Raw genomic sequence first — 17,735 nt, 5'->3', positions numbered from 1 at the left:
CGACTCTTGTCCTGTGACTCTGCACACGATCGCAGGAAGATGTAAGACTGAAGCGACAACGGACACAAAGTCTGGTCATGGCTGCACGTTGTAACTTTTGTCACCAGAGCAACTATGTACTCGTCACCAACACTACTAAGGTTTGTGTTGCCACTTCCACTCACATAATTCTGTTTGTGTAGCAGTCAAGTGTGAAACGAGTTAGCCTAAGGGGCTCTTATGAGGTCACCGACACAACCTCTTCAGCTGCATTAGCCCATGCAAACCTGCACATACTCTGTCGCATTCAGGCTGCAGGTATCAGTTATTTCCATCACACATCTGTCTTCAGCAGTTCATTTAAACCTGTCATGAGCAGCTGAATGAGTTTTATTGCTTCCAACAACCAGTCACGGCGCACTCGTGACCCACGTCTGACCAGAATCGACTTTTGACCTTTTTGACTGTATTGTTTCACCTTTCTACACGTTGGTGTGAAATGTGGTCCTAATTAGTGCACAAACCAGAGACCGAATGAGGAGTCGCCAAGAATGAGGGACGATCTCATCACTTAGTCCACGTTTGTGCCAAATTTTGAGAAATTCTCATGTTTTCTGAGAGAAACCCCACCTCCTCCACCCCTGCATGTAAACGTGCCTGATACACTAGTTCCCGGTAGTCTCTTCAAACATGTTACACATGAAGTTATTCGTCACGTCTGAAAGAAAATGCACCACTCAAAATAACGTATACGTTTATTTCCAATGCAAAAATAACGCGCGGGCGTCTTTTGCATGTTTCAGTTTTGCCGCAGTCACACAAAGATGATTCTTTTAAACGTAAAGCTACACAATCAAATCACTGGAGTTTACATCAAAGCGGTGAAGTCGTCTGACAGCGCGAGGGCTCGTGGCCTCGCTCGCCTTCTTTTAAACGACATAACTGGAAATGTAAAAAGAACAGAAATGATCACCTGCTCGTCGTCTTACTTCAGTCAGTTTGGCAAAACAAACATCACAATTCATCGCAATGAGCTGCAGGTCGTCGCGCTAACACAACAATGACAAAGTTCCTCTCACGTCAGAGTGGCGCTCACAATCATCTCGAAGAGGCCGCTGACACAAAATAACAACTCAAACCACATCTAGCCTCACAAAAGCACAGGACACAGAATAATCAGCAAAGGGGGCGTCACCTGATTCAGTGTAGCTTCCACTAAATGATCTCAAACGATTAAAGTCCTCTCACGTGACATTTAACATTTTAATCTCTATTTCTGGCTCAGACCTGCCCGCTGGGTCTTGCTGTTTGCTTACAGTGATAGCAGTGTCTTGATCCCTTTGTAAATATCTTTAACACACATAGTTCTCTATACAATCTCCATCTGTCAGCGACGTATAAAACATGAGGTAATAATGTCCGACTGGGATGCGACCGTCCCGAGGAGCCCGGCTGTGTTTAAGTACATTCGCTTGATTTCTAACGGCAGCTTCTGCAGCGCTGTGTAACGTACTAAAAAGAAACAGTTCAACATTTTCTGCTGATAAATGGTCGAGGAGGTCGGCGCCGCTCTCGTGGCCGTTTGAGGCTTCAGCTGCCGGCTTTAAGCTCAGAATATAGACGAGAAAAGAAGATCGTTGTAACCTTCCAGCACCTCGTGAAGGGGCTAAAAAAGCTTTTTGTGCTGTCTGCTGGATTTGGTACCGTTGCACAGAGCGAGCTGAAGCTGGCACAGCTTCATGTCTCTCATACAGTCCTGAGTGATTCACTTTGATCTGTGTTGAACACGGCGTACAAAACAGGTGTCGTATATACATCTGCAGCCTCCTCTGTGTTGAAGCGCTGCATGAGGCGACGCGTCGCCGTCTTCACAAATGCTTCGTCTGGCAGCAAAGTCTCTTACTTCAGCACAAAGCGTCACACAGCTTGCGTGCGACCTGCACGCCGCGTCCCGGCCACGGCAGCGTACAGCAAGTGGCGCTGCTATGGCTTCGTTCAGAGCGCACTCTGGTTTCAAGTCACACTGGGGGCGATGGGGGAGGAGGTAGTGCCGGCACGTGGCCTCGCGGTAAGGAGTTTTACCGAAAGCCGAGTTCATCCGGAATGAGGGCGAGAGAGGTCTGCTGCAAACCTTAGAGACGATCAAACTTTCTTTCCCTGAAAGCAGCTTTGGTGTCATATCGGGCAAACTTTGCAGAGCTAACGAGAGGAAAAAGTGACCTCCGCAGCTCTGAGTCATCTCAGTGTGATCTCACTCCGGAGCTGGCTTTACTGTCCCGGTGCGTAGGGCCAGCTGATGGAGCTCCCCGATAGCTGCATGTCTCGGATCAGCGTCTCGATCGGCGTCTTGCCCACCAGCCGCATGAAGAAGAGCTGGGAGATGAGGTTAGCCGGCACGGCGCGCAGCGCAGGGAGGCGCAGCAGCAGGCGGCCGAAGCGCTGAGGCTGGTTGGGGTACTGCAACCTCTCGTACTCCGTCAGGGCGACCTGAGCCTTTTCCTGCAGGGACTCCACGTGAGCCGGGTCTGTCAGACCACAAGCGTCTAAAGGCAGAAAAACAGAGGCTGTGTCATCACCTGACGACCAGTGCAAAAGGTTTTTCTTGCTTTTTGTCTGAAAGTGTGTGCACCAACTTTAAAAATGGACATTTCTGCTGCAGATTGTGAAAAATGATAACATTCACTTCTGTGTTACTGGTTTACATTTTCCAAAGCTTTCGACTGGGCCAGACTGGAATCTTTTGGTGGGCCGATCGTGGTCCCTGGACCTTATGTTTGGCACCCCTGTTTTAAACTTTATTTTGGCCCGTTTGACATTTGTTTGTGTTTATTTATAATTCTTACACTTTACTACTGAGTAACAGGACGTCTGTGGTTTGGGCTACTTGATGATGTCAGAGGTCAAAGAGGTCAAAGAGGCCAAATCAAAGCGCCTCCCTGAGACAGCGGTGATTTTATTTCTGAGAAACGTGTGTGATGCCTCCGACAGCTTTGTTTTGGTTCTCTGTGACCAAACCGTGGGCTCAGTTTACAGTAAAGAGATCGCGCCGCAGTGAGTCAGTCACATAACCTCGAAAGAAGAAGATCAGACTTACCAGGAGAAAACAGCGCGATGGCTTTGAGGCAGCTGTACTCGGCCGAGTCCACCTGAAGCCTGTTCAGCTTTTCCACCTGGTCCTGGAAAACCCTGACCTGATCCATGAAGGACACGACGCGCTCGGCGGACATGGGAGACGAGTGAAAGCCGGCTGCCGCCAGCAGAGGAGCCATGTGCAACGGGAGAGCAGACTGAGCCGCGTTAAGGATGAACAGCTCGCTCCAGCTCAGTCTCAGCAGCGCCACCTGTGGAGCGAAAGGGTCACTTTGAGCCACGAGTGTCTGTTGTTCAGTTTGGCGACTGCAAGTCACCGCGCTTTAGACCTGACCTGCTCTGAAACCGGGAGCTCCGGGAAGTACGGGATGTTTCTGGCCCACTCGATGGTGCTGAAGAGGAGACGGGCTGCCAGCTCGCAGATGCTGTCGATGCCCATGACGGAGGCGCCGCTCGCAGATGCCTGCATCTGTGCCTGGCCGTACGGCACCCCGTAGCGGCTCGGGGGATACGGCTCGGCCCGGAGGAGCTGGGAGATGAGCTCGGACACCGGCTGGCCGTTGAAGTAGTCCGCCCCAATGTGACCTGGACCCACACCCGCGATCCCGCCCGCCAGGGAGTTGGGACTGATACCTGAGTGCGATGGAGGGATGCGACCCCGCTGGACGGCTGCAGAGAGAGAAAACCGCTGAAAACCACTCGCTTCAGTCCAGAGAGCGAGTAAATGAATGACACGCTGCATGTATGCAACCTTTATGTTCTTGCCCATAAAGACGCCTCGGTACAGGTCAATAAAAATGTGCTTTGATGACGGTTTGAACAGTTTACAGATGTTTCCGAGGGCAGGCGCAGAACACCAGCTTCTGAGAAAAACCCCACCCTGAAGTTCTAGCCGCTGAAACATGACACAAACCAGTTCACAGAAGAGCTTCGAGGGGTCGAGAGTTTACGGAGTATACTTTTATTAAATCAGGTGTTTTGGCTCGACAGTGTCCACCAGTAGAACATGACTAACATAATTAGCTCGGTCCAAAAATCTGTTCTAGTGAAATCTGAAACTCCCGTGGGTCAGGTGGTGCAGCGGGTTATTCAAGACTCCTCCTGTCTGCATGCCAAAATATTGTTTGCCATGATACTCAACCCGCTGCTGCACCTGATTCATCCACTGGAGTGTGTGCAAATGTTAGGAAGCCCTTAGCTATAGCTCGGGAGAATCAAAGATAAGGCCCGGGGCCCAGAATCGGCCCAGCAAAGGCTCCAAATTTGGCCCACTGGACAGATTTAGGAAGGTGAAGCAGGGCAGCAACGTCCCCACAGTCATGCATACGACACCAGAGTTTCTTTCTACTTTATCTCCTACAGAATCTGTTTAAAGCAGATCCACGGTGAGAGAAAAAGCACATTTTCTGTGAACGAGCAAAAAGTTTCTGTTTTACTGTTTTGCAGTTTGAGCAACGAGCTACCAGAAGTCCTTCAAAGAGTCGCGCTGACACATTTCTTTAATTCGCACAGCAGCTTCTCTTTATTATGTAGAAAAACTAATGTTGCACTTCTCCTAAAATATCTCAGGGACTGAATGTGTAGTTTAATCTTAAACGGCCTAAAGAAGTTTAAAGGCGGCTGTATGTGGCCGACGATGTAAAATGAGTTTGACGTCCTCGGTGCAGATGACTGGATAACACAGACTAGCAGCAGAAAGGGCTTTAAATGCTCAGGTGAGTAGAAAGGTGCGATACAACTACACTGCTTTAAAAAAAGGACCATTACAACAATGATCACCTTTTGGTCCTTAGTCTCAGTCACATGGACGTTACGCTCTCCCAGCTCAGGATTAAATGTTTGCTGGGTATATATTTGCTCACCTGGAGGTCACCTCTTACCTATACGTGAAACATTGACTTCTCAGGTGCAGGGAGATTAGCTCTTTACGAGTTATCCATCAGGGCTGTTTGTGTTTTTATTGACAGTGTCAGACAAAGGCCATCGTTTGCTGTGCTGCTTCTCAGCAAGTGACCTCTGCACTTGTTTGGTTTATTAAGTTGCAAATGAAAACAGAGTGAACCTGTTACAACAGCTCAGTTTCTTTGCAGGTGTTTAAAAACAAACAGAAAACGACATCATTAGATAAAAAGTTAGTTATGCTGTCGATCTGTAGGCAGCAGATTAGATTCATCCTCACCGCGGCCGCACCGAGCACCGTTGGTGTTTACTTTGGACCCGTCGTGACTTCTTAATAAACGCTCCCACACACAGTGTGTGTGACTGCAGCGATCGCCCGTTTGTCAGCACATAACTGCTAAATACAGATTCGCACCGGCACAGGATGAAAGAGCCGGTGTCTGTGCGTCGCCGCCGCTCCGTAACAAGTAAATCAGTAGTGAGATGCTTTTGTAGCTTTTATACATCTGAAATCCTCCGCTCCGCGTGCACCAGATTTCCGTTTTAAATTACACCGAATCAAACGTAGCGCTGGTGTCAAAGTCTCGCTAAAGGCAACCTGAACGGCCGCTTCCCTCACTGGGTCAGAGGTGAGACGCACATTTCCAGGTAATGTGGAAACAGCGCAGCCTGCGTCACGGCCACGCTCGGCATGGTTCACTAATAACCGCAGGCCAAATGTAACCCCTGGCACGCTGCACCGTGCGCACCATGTATGGCACAGCGTCTGGTGTCCACTGACACAGACCGAAATACAAGTGGGGTAAGGTTACAGCCGAGCACAATTACAGCTGAGGTTTCTGTCAAGTCAACTCGACGCCAGCGAGTTGAGGGTGGAAACGCTGAAATGCTCGCACCCACCCAAGACAAAGGTAATGAACCGTTTTCAGCACATGAAGCAGAGTCGGGCTGTCAGTCGGTGGTTTTCCTCGTGTGACATTTAAGCTTTGTTGCTTTCTGCTGTTTCCTGAGGCTCAGCTGCTGCATCTGAGTGAAAACAGGCTTCAGCTGACAGATAACTGGATACCTGGACAATGTCCCAGTAGGTGCTTCAGAGCTGTTAAGCAGCAGCAACCAGCATCCTCTCTCGGTGCGAATCAGAGTTCCCAGTTTAAATGTAGCTTTGTCATCATCAAGCCCAACAAAGGCGCCCGTGTGCCTCCACCTCAGTTATCTACAACACTAAAAGCAGCTTGCATATTAATGCATCGGTAATAATAATGCAGCGGTAGTTTGCAAGTGGCAAAGCAAGTTGTTCACCTGCTAATGCTTTCAAACGTTTTCCACTCGCTGCTTATCCTGAAACCTGAATTCCTTGTTGCTGAAGGCAACAGAGCAACAAGTTGTAAACACGGCATTCGTGACCTTTAGCGCCGATACGACCGGCTCGTCTGTAAATATTTGTGAAATTTCAGCAGATAAGGAGCCGACGTGAGCGTTTCTGAATAAGGGGTGATTATTACGTGGCTCCCCTCGCTGCGGCGCAGGAGTGTTTCGGTTTTTGTCGTAATCAGACTGTGGATGCAAACATGGTGATGGGTGCACCTTTCAGTGGGATCTTCCACCACGGCAGCAACTCCACCCGTTTATTATTACTAATGACCTTTAGCAGGAGTAGGTTTGAACTTTCGATACCTTCTTTGCGCATCCCGACCCGGAAGCACTTCTTCAGACGGCAGTACTGACACTGGTTCCTGTGGTGCTGGTCGATCTGGCACTCTCGGTTTGATCTGCACAAACAAAGTGCAACACAAACATTTAAAGATGAAAGCCGGAACTGAACTTAACAAACTTCCTGTATGGGATTGAAATCTCCCTCCTTTCTCTCCCTCTGTCCCCACGGACACCCTCCCTCCCCCCCAGAGTCATGATAAGTGAGCTGGAGTGGCTGAAAGCTATCGAGGCTCGTGACCTTTGTAAATCAGCAGCTCTACACGCCCTTGCGTTGCCTCTTGCAGCAGGTTGAGGTCTGCAAACATTTCACAGGGAGCTCTTTCAGCCCCAGATGTGACAAACCAACAACACAAAGGAAAAAAAGGACGTGTTGCACTCAGAGGTATCACTGCAGGAGAAATAAGTTTACTGGGCGGCTGAGAGAGGTCTCAGTAACAGAACTGAGTTGCAACATAATGTTCCTGTGGTGAAGAATAATGGGAATGCTGACCTTCTGAAGCAATCCATCCTCACATGACTGACCTTCAGTGCTTTCATTTCTGTTTTTTTTCTTTTTTGGCTGTTTGTGAGGCTGGATCGCAAACTTCAGGAGTGAGAAATGGACTAATCTGCTTATAAGAAAGTCATACACTAATGTAATCAGATTACAGAGTGTGCACGGTGTCTTTAGAGATATAAGGGCATATATTGCTGCAGCTGTGCCCGTACACCTGCCTACAGGAGGAGTCACAGATGCTGCAAAGTTCCATTTCTAACAAACACTCGGGTTTGTTTTTAACTGCATCAAAGTGGTTAAAAATATTCTCCACGTGCAAAGCAATGCGTGTTGTGTCCCTACCTGCAGGAGTAGCTGAGGTTTCTCCTGATGCTCCTCTTGAAGAAGCTCTTGCAGCCCTCGCAGGTGAACACGCCGTAGTGCTTCCCGCTGGACTTGTCCCCGCACACCACGCAGTCCACCACGCAGGCCTTGTCGTCGTCGCCGACGTCCACGTCGCTGCTCCCGGCCCGGGGCGACCCCTCCTCGTCCTCCCCCCTCCTCAGGTAAGCCTTTTCCCCGAGTCCGTTAGCGCCCCCGTTGGGATTACCCCATCCTCCGCTCACCATGGCCATATTCTCTGAGACGTGCAGCCCCGTGAGTGGATCATACACACAGACCTCCCGTCCCACCGCCTTCCAACGGGCTCTCAGAGTCTAAAGAGCCGAGTCCGCCTCCAACGGCAGCGATCCGAGGAGATTCAAAGTCACGGGGGAAATTCCGCCTCTTGACCTTTCTCGTCTTTGCCGTCCGGTCGAGCTGATCTGTGGGTCTTTCCACGTTCTGTCGTCCCTCTCTTCTTTAATCCCCGGCGCTCTCTGTCCTGTTTTCCGCCCTGACCTCTGATCACGCTGGCTTCCCGAGGTCCGACAAAACTTCAGACACGCACACACAAACACGGTGTGCGGTTCAGAGTTCAGGCAGTCGAAAAGGGTGCAGCCTCGCTCTTTTCACAGGAAACAATAAATTACACTTTGACTCCCTCCCTCTCACTTTCTTTCTCCGTCTTCGCCCTTTGAAAGAAAAACTCTCACCTATCCCTAAGCATAGTATGTGTCTGTGTGTGGGTGTGGGGGGGCAAACAGCCTCTGCTGCCCCTCTCTGTTCGGCGCACGACTTTCTCTGGGAAGGACGAGCAGGCGGGAGGCGAGTCGTACACAGCCCTCCTTCATGCAGGGTTAAACTGCCCTGCCCTCTGCTCTGACTTATAAACTCGTCCAACCAGTTCCTGTCGTGCTGAGGTTTTTATCTGTTCATCAGAGCCAGTTCTAGCCTAGACTCACTCTTGACGTGTCGAGGCTGATAGTGATGGAGAGGAGGAAAAGATTTGCCCCGAAAAATAAGCCGAGGAGTTTGGGAAACTCTGACGAATTGACTGCCTATTAATCTAAAAGTATATTTAAGGCTATCTGCACTCGAGTCCAGGCTTGATGTGAAAATAAGTAAAGAATTAGACGCCTTTCACTCTCAGGAGCAGCAAAGTTCACCTCCTGTTTCTGTCGTCCGGGCTGAAGTTGAGTTTCTCTCGTGATCCCTTTCAACTGTTTTAAAGTCAGCGGGGGATCAGATGTCACAGAAGGAAAAAAAAAGCAACAACAAGCTGAAACAAAAGCAGAGTTGAGAAATCTCTTCAGCCGCAGCTGCCTCTCCTCTCAGAGCTTTACAAAGTGCTGCCTCTCTCTTCCTCCTCTTGTTTTGTCAGTACTTGTCCATCCAGCAGTAACAACCAGAGGCCAGAACTTCTCTCTGCATTCCCTGTCGGCGAGTCACGGTGTACTGTTGCACTCTTTGCTATTCTGCCTGTCCTTTTCCCCCCTCTCTGCCTTTCCTTCTTTCTGCCGGCCCCAGCAGGAATAAATTAGGCAAACAACAAGCGCAGGAAAAAACACGGTCACAGACCTTTCAGCGAAAGCCCGGCGCTGCTGCTGCTGCAGTGGAGAGCAGCCCGGAGATGGCCTCGTCTCTCTCTCTCTGAATCCCCGCTCTGTGTCTCTGCCTCGCTCCCTCCTTTAGGGAGAGTGAGCGTGTGTCTGTGTGCTGAGGGATTTGACACTGCTATTCAAGCCCTGCTGTTGCCATGGCGCTGCTCGCCTTATAAGGGCAGCGGAGTCAAAGAGCACAGAGTGGGCTGCAGCCACACACAAACACACACATGTACACAGAAAGAATGCCTGACTGGCTGCCGGTTTCTGCCCTGACCCCGGGCCCGCCTGGGAGCAAAGGGGTGGTAGGGGCGGCGGCGGCGGTGGTGGCGGTGGGGGGAGTTAACCTCTATGCTGAAAGAGAACGAAGATGAGGGGGGGGGCTCAACGAGCACACGGCATTCACACTCGTGCTCTCCACTCTGCTCTAATCCCAAAGACTTCCTCCGACTTTGTTGACCCAATAATAACAGGGAGCGCCTGTTGTTGTTGAGCAACTTGTCAAAAGGTTATATGATACGCCGCCGGCTCCTTTTCACACCTGCTGCGCACACTCACAGGCCTGCGCGAGGCACGGCCGACAATCGGTGCCGCGACCTTTCTTTTCCACATCGAGACGGAGGATTTCGTTTATTTGGATGAGCAAGAGGAGGAAGATGATGTGATTTTATGCAGACATGGTGGTCAGGAAGATGATCAGTGCAGGGACAGGAAGTGATGTGGGAAATAAGGAAGTGGGGCCATGCAGTCAACAGTAAACACGTGTTTTAGTTGTCTAACCTTAATCTTAATGTTATTTGTCCTAAAGGGATTTGCTGGTCGCCCATCTCCAGATGCGAGTTGGTCTCCTGTACACACTCCAGTCTGGTCATGAACATAAATAATCTCTGCCTTCATTCGTTTTTGCTTCGGTCATTTTAATTTAAACTCTTCCTCTCTGAAATAACTGGTCTCTAGTCGCCACACTGCTGCCGCTGTATTGCCAAAAGTATTCAGTCGCCCATCCAAATCACTGGAATCAGGTGTTCCAGTCACTTCCATGACCACAGGTGTATGAAATCATTCACCTGGGCATGCAGACTGCTTCTACAAACATTTGAGAAAGAACGGGTCGCTCTCAGGAGCTCAGTGATAGGATGCCACCAATTTCCTCACTACTAAATATTCCACAGTCAGCTGTTAGCGGTATCATAACAAAGCAGAAACAACTGGGAATGACAGCAACTCAGCCACAAAGCGCTAGGATGTAAAGTCACAGAGCGGGTAGAGCGCATGCTGAGGCGGGCGGTGTGCCGAGGTCGCCAACTTTCTGCAGAGTCAGTCGCTACAGGCCTCCGAGCTTCATGTGGCCTTCAGATCAGCTCGAGAAGCGTGTTCAGAGAGCTTCGTGTGATGGGTTTACGTGGCCGAGCAGCAGCTTCCGAGCCTTACGTCACCAATCGCGATGAAAAGCACGCTGGACTCTAGAGCAGTACACACGTGTTCTCTGACGTAACAAATCACGATTCCCCAACTGACAATCCGATGGACAAGTTTGGCGGTTGCCAGGGGAACGGTAAGCGTCTGACTGCATTGTGCCAACTATAAAGTTTAGTGGTGTGGGGTCGGGCTCGGCTCCTTAGTTCCAGTGAAAGGAACCCTTCAGCTTCAGCCTACCATGATATTTTGAACAATTTGATGTTCCCAACTTTGTGGATCAGCTTGGGGACGGTCCTGTTCCAACATGACTGTGCACCAGGGCACCAAGCCAGGTCCGCAAAGACATGGATGAGCGAGCTTTTTGGTGTGGAAGAACTTGACTGGCCCGCACAGAGTCCTAATCTTAACCCAACAGAACACCTGGACCTGAACAGAACATCTGGAAGAACGGCCAAAACTTCCCATAAACTCGTGGAAAGCATTCCCACGAGAGCTGAAGCTGTTATAGCTGCAAAAGGTGGGTCAACATCGTATTAAACCCTGTGGATTAAGACTAGGACATCACTCACAGTCACATGCGTGTGGAGGCAGATGAGCAAATACAGCGCACTTTTACCTCATCCTTAACCACAGCGCAGGTTACTGGCACAACTGGTCAGCACAGTTAAGGCCATCAGTTTAGTTTCACTGCAGTAAAAAAGCTCATTAAAACATTTTTTAATGATTCAGGTGACTTTCTGTTGGACCGCACCTCATTGCACGTGCACTGAATGAAACCCTGCAGAAATATTCACAACTACACTTTCCTTTACTTGGTGATAACGCTCTTCAAACCTGTCTTTGAAGAGCAAAATAAATAAATAAAAATCAATGTCCTAACTACGATAACCCCGATGCTTACTTCCTTACACTTGAAAGCAGCAGGATGCACTACAGCTTATCTCTAACTCGTCCTCCAAGAAGTTTTGTTTATATATGACTAGTCAGTTTTCCAAACATTGTTTTCATGGAAATCATAACTGCTTCCTGCATTGCGAATGTTGGCCGTATGTCACAAGACTCTGACACCAGAAACCGGGGTACATCCTGAGTCAAGCGTGCAGTCGGAGCAGTGGAAGTTTACAGTTTTGGTAAGATGTTAATCAAGGTTACGTGACACTTTTAGTCATTCTTAAAGTGGACTTTCCCGTATGAAAACAAGTGCGTAAACTTCTAATGTTCACTTTTTCCTTGACATTGCGCAAACCCAACCACAAAAATGTTTTCGTAGATAACAAGAGCACGGTCATTTTAGATAATGCTGGATGATTGGTGCTTTAATTTGGCAGCTAAAAGCACGGCAACGTGTACTTAAGGCTTCTGTCTTACAGCTCTAAATCTAATTTGCCGCCTGACTCATCCATCCATCGTCTTGGCGGTGGGCAGGACTCCTGTGGAATTCCTGGCCTGCTTTCCCTGCCACACCGGCAGTATTGTCATGTGAGGGTCTCCGTGAAAAGGGGAGGACAGAATAAACAATCGGAGCCTCCAACCACAGTTTCCAATAACAGCCTCCAAATAGAGAGCGAGAGAGAGAAAAAGGAGTGAGGTATTCACTGTTGCTTCCAAGCAGGCACGGCTTAAAGAACCTCTATGTACCAAAAAGCGTTTGCTCATCACATGGTTTTACAGGAATTCCCCCTGAATGACAAAACACGCTGTCCCTGTGGTCTCTGAAAGAACACGTTGTCTCTGAAGATTTACCGAAGTCAAAAGAGTTAAAAGCTGATACAAAAAAATTGGCAGCAAAGATTTATTTGTTTTCCAGCTTTGTACATGTGAGCATTTGGTAACTTTAACCTACATCCAGCGCACGGATCAGCCTTTTGTCTGGTTAAGAGGTTATCAGGGTTTAAGCTGCTGGAAGTTGAATTAGTGCTTTCCTGTAAGCCTGAGCGTGTTTGTGTGTTAGCAGAGGTCAGACCTCCATTATATAGAGCTGACTGAGGAGCATGCTTAAAGCTCAGCTCCTAAATATATTAAATCTGTTTGTCATACACAGTGAACACTTTTCTAAGAAGTGTTTGTGCTTCAAAAGTGACATGAACAAAGCCAACGTGAGAAAAAAGCAGATCATTAGATCAGTTAGATCTTGTAAATTAAGCCTTTATCAAATAAAGACTAAAGATAAAGTCGACTCGTTTGGGCAGCTCAGAGCTCGTGTGACCAAAAGAGCCCAAATCTTGCACTTTTGCTTATAAACACCTGAGCGCTTTGGATGAAAACATTATTCTGTTCTGAAAGCATACAAAATATAGATATTCACTAATTAAAACAGAAAAATATTTGCCACTGACAAAAATCACATGCTTTATATTAAACTGTGGTGCAACATTTATAAAGAGGAGGTCACGTTGTTGACCTTTCTCTCGTGCTGTGCTCAGACTGTGAGTTTAGCATAGCTCCCCGTCCGCTGCAGCTGCATCTGTTTGGGTGCTGCAGCAGTTCGACAAGCAGGGCCGAGTCTTTGAAAGTCGGAGGCAGCGCGCGCACATACCCTTGTGCATAAGTACCGTACATGTGCCTTACTTAACCAGAGGTTAGTGGATGTGTGTGTGTGTTTGTTCTTTGCTCTTTGACCTGCAGGTCAGGAATGCAGCTGCTCTCAGCGTGAAGTCGGCTGTGGCGCATTCTCAACGCTCTCTGGAGCCCAGAGCGATCCGGGACCCACTTTTAGTACGCTCACCTGAACACCACATTACACGGCACACGAGCGTGCACCGACGATGGATCCAAACTGTTCAGATTTGGAACAATCGCACAAATATTTCTGTATTACACCTCCTTGCAGCGGTTTCTTAGATGTACAGTGTACATATTTTCCCCGCTCTCTTTCATAATATCAGTCTTACTCTGTTCTCCTAAACCTCATTTTTATTTCTTAATCCTTGTTGCACATTTATAGTTTTGTACCATCTGACAGAATAAGGCCCTCACCTGTGCCCTGTCAGCTATGTCGTTTATTTTGCACACTGTTAACTTGTGGGATCAACAAAGTATCTATGCTGTAATAATATTTATGCTTTTCAGTTCAAATCAGTTTTATTTCTACAGCGCCAAATCACAACAACAGTCGCCTCAAGGCGCTTTATATTGTAAGGTAGACCCTGCAATAATACATACAGAGAAAACCCAACAGTCATATGACCCCCTATGAACAAGCACTTTGGCGACAGTGGGAAGAAAAAACTCCCTTTTAACAGGAAGAAACCTCCAGCAGAACCAGGCTCAAGGAGGGGCGGGGCCATCTGCTGTGATTGGTTGGGTTGAGAGAAGGAAGACAGGATGAAGACATGCTGTGGAAGAGAGACGGAGCTTGTACTGACATAAAATATGTTTTATTTTTTTATCATCTGTGTGAAATGATTCGTGTACATATCAAAGGCTCGTGCGCTAACATGGCTAATGTTACCGGTGATAGTAAAAAGTCCAAACGGAGCACAAGTGAGCGAACATTTACGCGAGCGCCGTCTTTGAATATGTGAAATGCATTAAAAATAATCCACATGACAACCATCAAGCTGCTGACCAGGTCTGTTTAAGTCGTCAAGAAATTAAACGAAAGCGCACATTTTGGCCAATAAAAAGGACCCCTGCATACATGTGGTGCATCATATACTGTTTCCCAGTGAAACAGATGTGCATGCCAGTGTTATGTACATTCAGGATTAGCCAGTTGAAGCGCTGCAGGACCTGCTGAACTCTAATCATGTGCTTAGCAAAGGTTCACATTTCTCCCATAACCTTCTTGGCTGAACACAATAGTCTCGTGTCAGAAAGCGTCAGATGACGTTCAAAGTACACTGAAATATTTCCCTGCCTGAACGTCACTGCCGCCCGAGTTCATTTTTAATACGTCGTGTTTAATAACATGAAAACCTTGAAACCGGGGGACGTTTCCACAGCTGCCTGCATGCCGTGCTTATCTTGTACACAGACTGAGGTTGACCCCAGCTTCAGACGGCTCAGGCTTACCTCCGTGAACGTTGCTCTAATTATTAGTGTGGCAGCGTGTTAACAGCATTGGTTTCAGTGTACAGGAATTTGAAGGCAGGGGTTAAACTTTAACTCTGGAGTAACTCTGAGCGTGCACAGACACATGACTCTCTGCTCCTTCCTTATTAGCCCCAGTGCCCTTTGGCCCAGAGGCCTGAGAAACAAAAAACACCGTCTCTCTCTCCCCTTCACAACACTCTGTACAACCTCAGGCCTTTGACCTCGAGCGAATGACGAGCAATTTAAAATAAACACAGCAGCACAACCTGCCAAAGAAAAACATCTGCTGCGGTGAGTCCAGAGCAACACACGGTGTCTAATCAATATTTGCCCTACTGCCCGCCCGGGACCTGCTGGAAACGGTGGGAAACTTCCCATTTGGTGCGTTTCGTTGTCATTCAAATCAGCCATTTTGTCGTCGGTGCGAACGACGACCTATTGTTTGAAGAAGAGTCGATTGAGCTGTTTGCCACAGCAGCTTTTTCTTTGTCTACTGTAAAAGATAAGATACAATATTGAATGTAGCCGATGATAAAGACAAATAAGCCTCGGCTTTGGTCTGCTCTGTCCGCTTCAACCCCGACACCAAGAATTTCCCCCACAGTGTTATTAAGTACGATTCACATGTTTATGTCATTTTTAGATGTTCTAATTAATTCCTTCTATGTTATTTTAGCAATAAGAACAACAAATTCTTGCTTTCTTGTGCAGAGCTACATGGGAACATTGTTACCAATCACATGTTTGTGCACGTTAGAGGGAATGAATTCATGATTGCGTCTCCTCGGTCTGAACATAAACAGAACAGGACATGATGATGAATCAGTGGGAGTCCACTCTGCTAACCTTGCATTCGCCAAGAAACAGCTCAAGCAGATGCATTCACATAAATCACAGACATTTGTACAGATTTGTTTATATACGAAGGAAACAGTTGAGCTACACCCTGATAATTCGTCAGCTTTATGGAGAAGTTACGGCTCAGCGATGATGGCGCATTGGCAGTCTGTGGGTAGCTTTGGCCTGCTCGTCTACCTCCAGATGGTGGCAGTGTCAATAATACGTGGCACAAACGGTGTGTGGGCTACTCGGCCAGCCGTGGAGAAGAGCACCTTTTTCTGGTGAACTCCATTGTCGCTCCCATCCCTGTCCACTTATCAACCAATCCACATTGAGCAATATGAAGTTGGGATCTTGGAGGACTTGGGAGCAGTGGTTGAAAATCTCTCTCTGAATTAAGCACTGGTTTTGGTGGCGGAAGTATTTTCAAACTTTGGGCAACCCCGAGCCAACTCTCGCTACATAGTAAAGTCCATAAATATCTGGAAATTTTTGTTGTCTTTTTTGGTATTTTTGTCCCTGTAAACCACCACAGTTTAAAATTCAACATATAGCTGAAGTTCAGACTTTAATTCAAGGGGTATATTGAAGTTTACATGTCATTCTCAGTATCCAAAGCTATCCAGATACAGCCCCTCATAAACAATAAATGTGGGCTGATGCCTCGAAAAGTAGGAAAGCTGGATACCAACAGCACAACAGCAGTTCCTGACTTCACAACAAGACTGCAAACGCAGCGAAACTCAACTTTCTTTTGTGTCGTCTACAGAGGAAAATACCATTTCCTCTTTTCTGCATAGAGTCGTTTTCTGTAGCACAAAACTCAACAAAGGACTGCTTCCCAGCCTTTTATTAGCATGAAATTTGGTTGAATGTTAGGTGGTTAACATTTATTTTTTTCATCACACAATGGAGCAGAAATGATCAAATCTGTATCACAGCCAACTTCCAAACACGAGATAGTAGCCCTTTCTTACAGTTTAACATCTTTCCTGGGAGACGCTACGAGACCAGCAGTGATTTATGTTTGTGTAGGCTCTCAGGTCATGGTAGTCTTTAGAAAAAAAGGCAAAGAAGAAGGCAAAACTTTAGGTTTGTGAAGATGTTTTGTTTTTCATTCAAGAGCATCTTCAGTCCAAAAAACAACTGGCACAGAGTCCCAGGTAATAAACCCCCTTTGGTGGCAGTCCAGAGCGTTGTTAACGCACTATTGATCATGTTTTAGAGCTGAATAAGCATCTTGGATAAGAGGTAAGACGTCTTTGCAAACCTAAAAAAGTCCAGTTTTAGCCTCCAATCCTCCTCATATACATGTTGTCACTGATGGTTTGAATTGTGGTTCTGCAGCCAATAAAAGTTTGTAATGAACAATTTGTCAGGTCAAAGGATGCTGATGTAAACTTTAAAACCCACTTTAAAACTGGTGAGATACCACAGCAAAAACTGGACTGTAGACGGACTGATGTCGTTGTCGCTTCCACATAGAGTTCGGATCAAACCGTCAAGGCCGTCCTCCTTGACAGAAATACAGACCAGATTATTTCAAAGAAGGAAGTAAATACTAGTGTCTTTTGTTTTTTAAAGTATAGTTGTGACAGACTTCTCCACATACCTTTCATTTTTAATAAACACTTTTAAGCTATTTATATATTAACACCTCGGATTCTTACGGTCATCTCCTTGGACAGGAGCCCAAGATGCTGACATCACAGACTTAGGAATGCTCCGGTCTAACGTTAAGCCAATTAGCGTATTAGGATAAATGGTGGATTTGAAAGTAAGAGGTTACAGGTTTGGGTCACCCTCCAAGCAATGTTTTGTTTTCTTCGATGTCTTGTTTCATTCGCACAGTAGAAAATAATTCCTGAACAAAAACTAAAAGGTCGTTTAGGCCACCTTGAAGACGCAAGCTGAACAGACTTGGTGGTAATGTTTGTAACACTGGTTTGTCAGGTTGACAAGCTGTCGACAAACAGCCCATTTAAAATATTGATAAAAGTTCTGAGCCGCAGAAACCCATGCCATTAAGCTGCTGGTGCGCAGTTTTTGTGCTGATTTTAATGACGGGAGGTTTGAAATTCATAAAATCTCTAAGAGGGAAATTTCTCAAACTGACTTGTTGCAGTGGTTGCAACCTGTTACTGTACAGTACTTTAGAACGACCTATACTCTTACACGCTCACGGCAATCAGACTGAAAACACCTCAATTCAAAGATGAAGAAGAACAGGCCAAAAGTTTTGACCATACAGCCTTTGAAGCTGTTTGCTTTTTACCATCAAAAATGTAATTAATCCTAAAGCT

At 47.2% G+C, this 17,735-nt stretch overlaps 1 protein-coding gene across 1 annotated transcript; it reads right to left on the bottom strand.

Annotated features, from left to right (window-relative positions):
* Nucleotides 1-716: 716 nt before the first annotated feature.
* On the bottom strand, nt 717-9,384 carry nr2f6b (nuclear receptor subfamily 2, group F, member 6b). The gene is made up of 5 exons (XM_040035734.1): nt 7,520-9,384; nt 6,643-6,737; nt 3,404-3,738; nt 3,074-3,320; nt 717-2,522 (listed from the first exon to the last, which is right to left on the bottom strand). The coding sequence occupies exons 1-5, from the start codon at nt 7,789-7,791 to the stop codon at nt 2,248-2,250; spliced, it is 1,224 nt and encodes a 407-aa protein (XP_039891668.1). The 5' UTR covers nt 7,792-9,384; the 3' UTR covers nt 717-2,247.
* Nucleotides 9,385-17,735: the final 8,351 nt, after the last annotated feature.

Source organism: Simochromis diagramma, unplaced genomic scaffold (genome assembly GCF_900408965.1).
Source record: "Simochromis diagramma unplaced genomic scaffold, fSimDia1.1 OVJJ01000816.1, whole genome shotgun sequence".
NCBI lineage: Eukaryota > Metazoa > Chordata > Actinopteri > Cichliformes > Cichlidae > Simochromis > Simochromis diagramma.
Note: the sequence above shows the minus strand (reverse complement) of the source record. Positions and strands in the feature narration are given on the sequence as shown.

Excerpts from the sequence above, each read along its gene's own strand:
- nr2f6b (XM_040035734.1), bottom strand. The coding sequence starts at position 7,791 with ATGGCCATGGTGAGCGGAGGATGGGGTAATCCCAACGGGGGCGCTAAC. Across the intron at positions 6,738-7,519 it reads AACCTCAGCTACTCCTGCAG|ATCAAACCGAGAGTGCCAGA; the intron begins GTAGGGACACAA and ends TTGTTTGTGCAG. Across the intron at positions 3,321-3,403 it reads AGCTCCCGGTTTCAGAGCAG|GTGGCGCTGCTGAGACTGAG; the intron begins GTCAGGTCTAAA and ends TTCGCTCCACAG.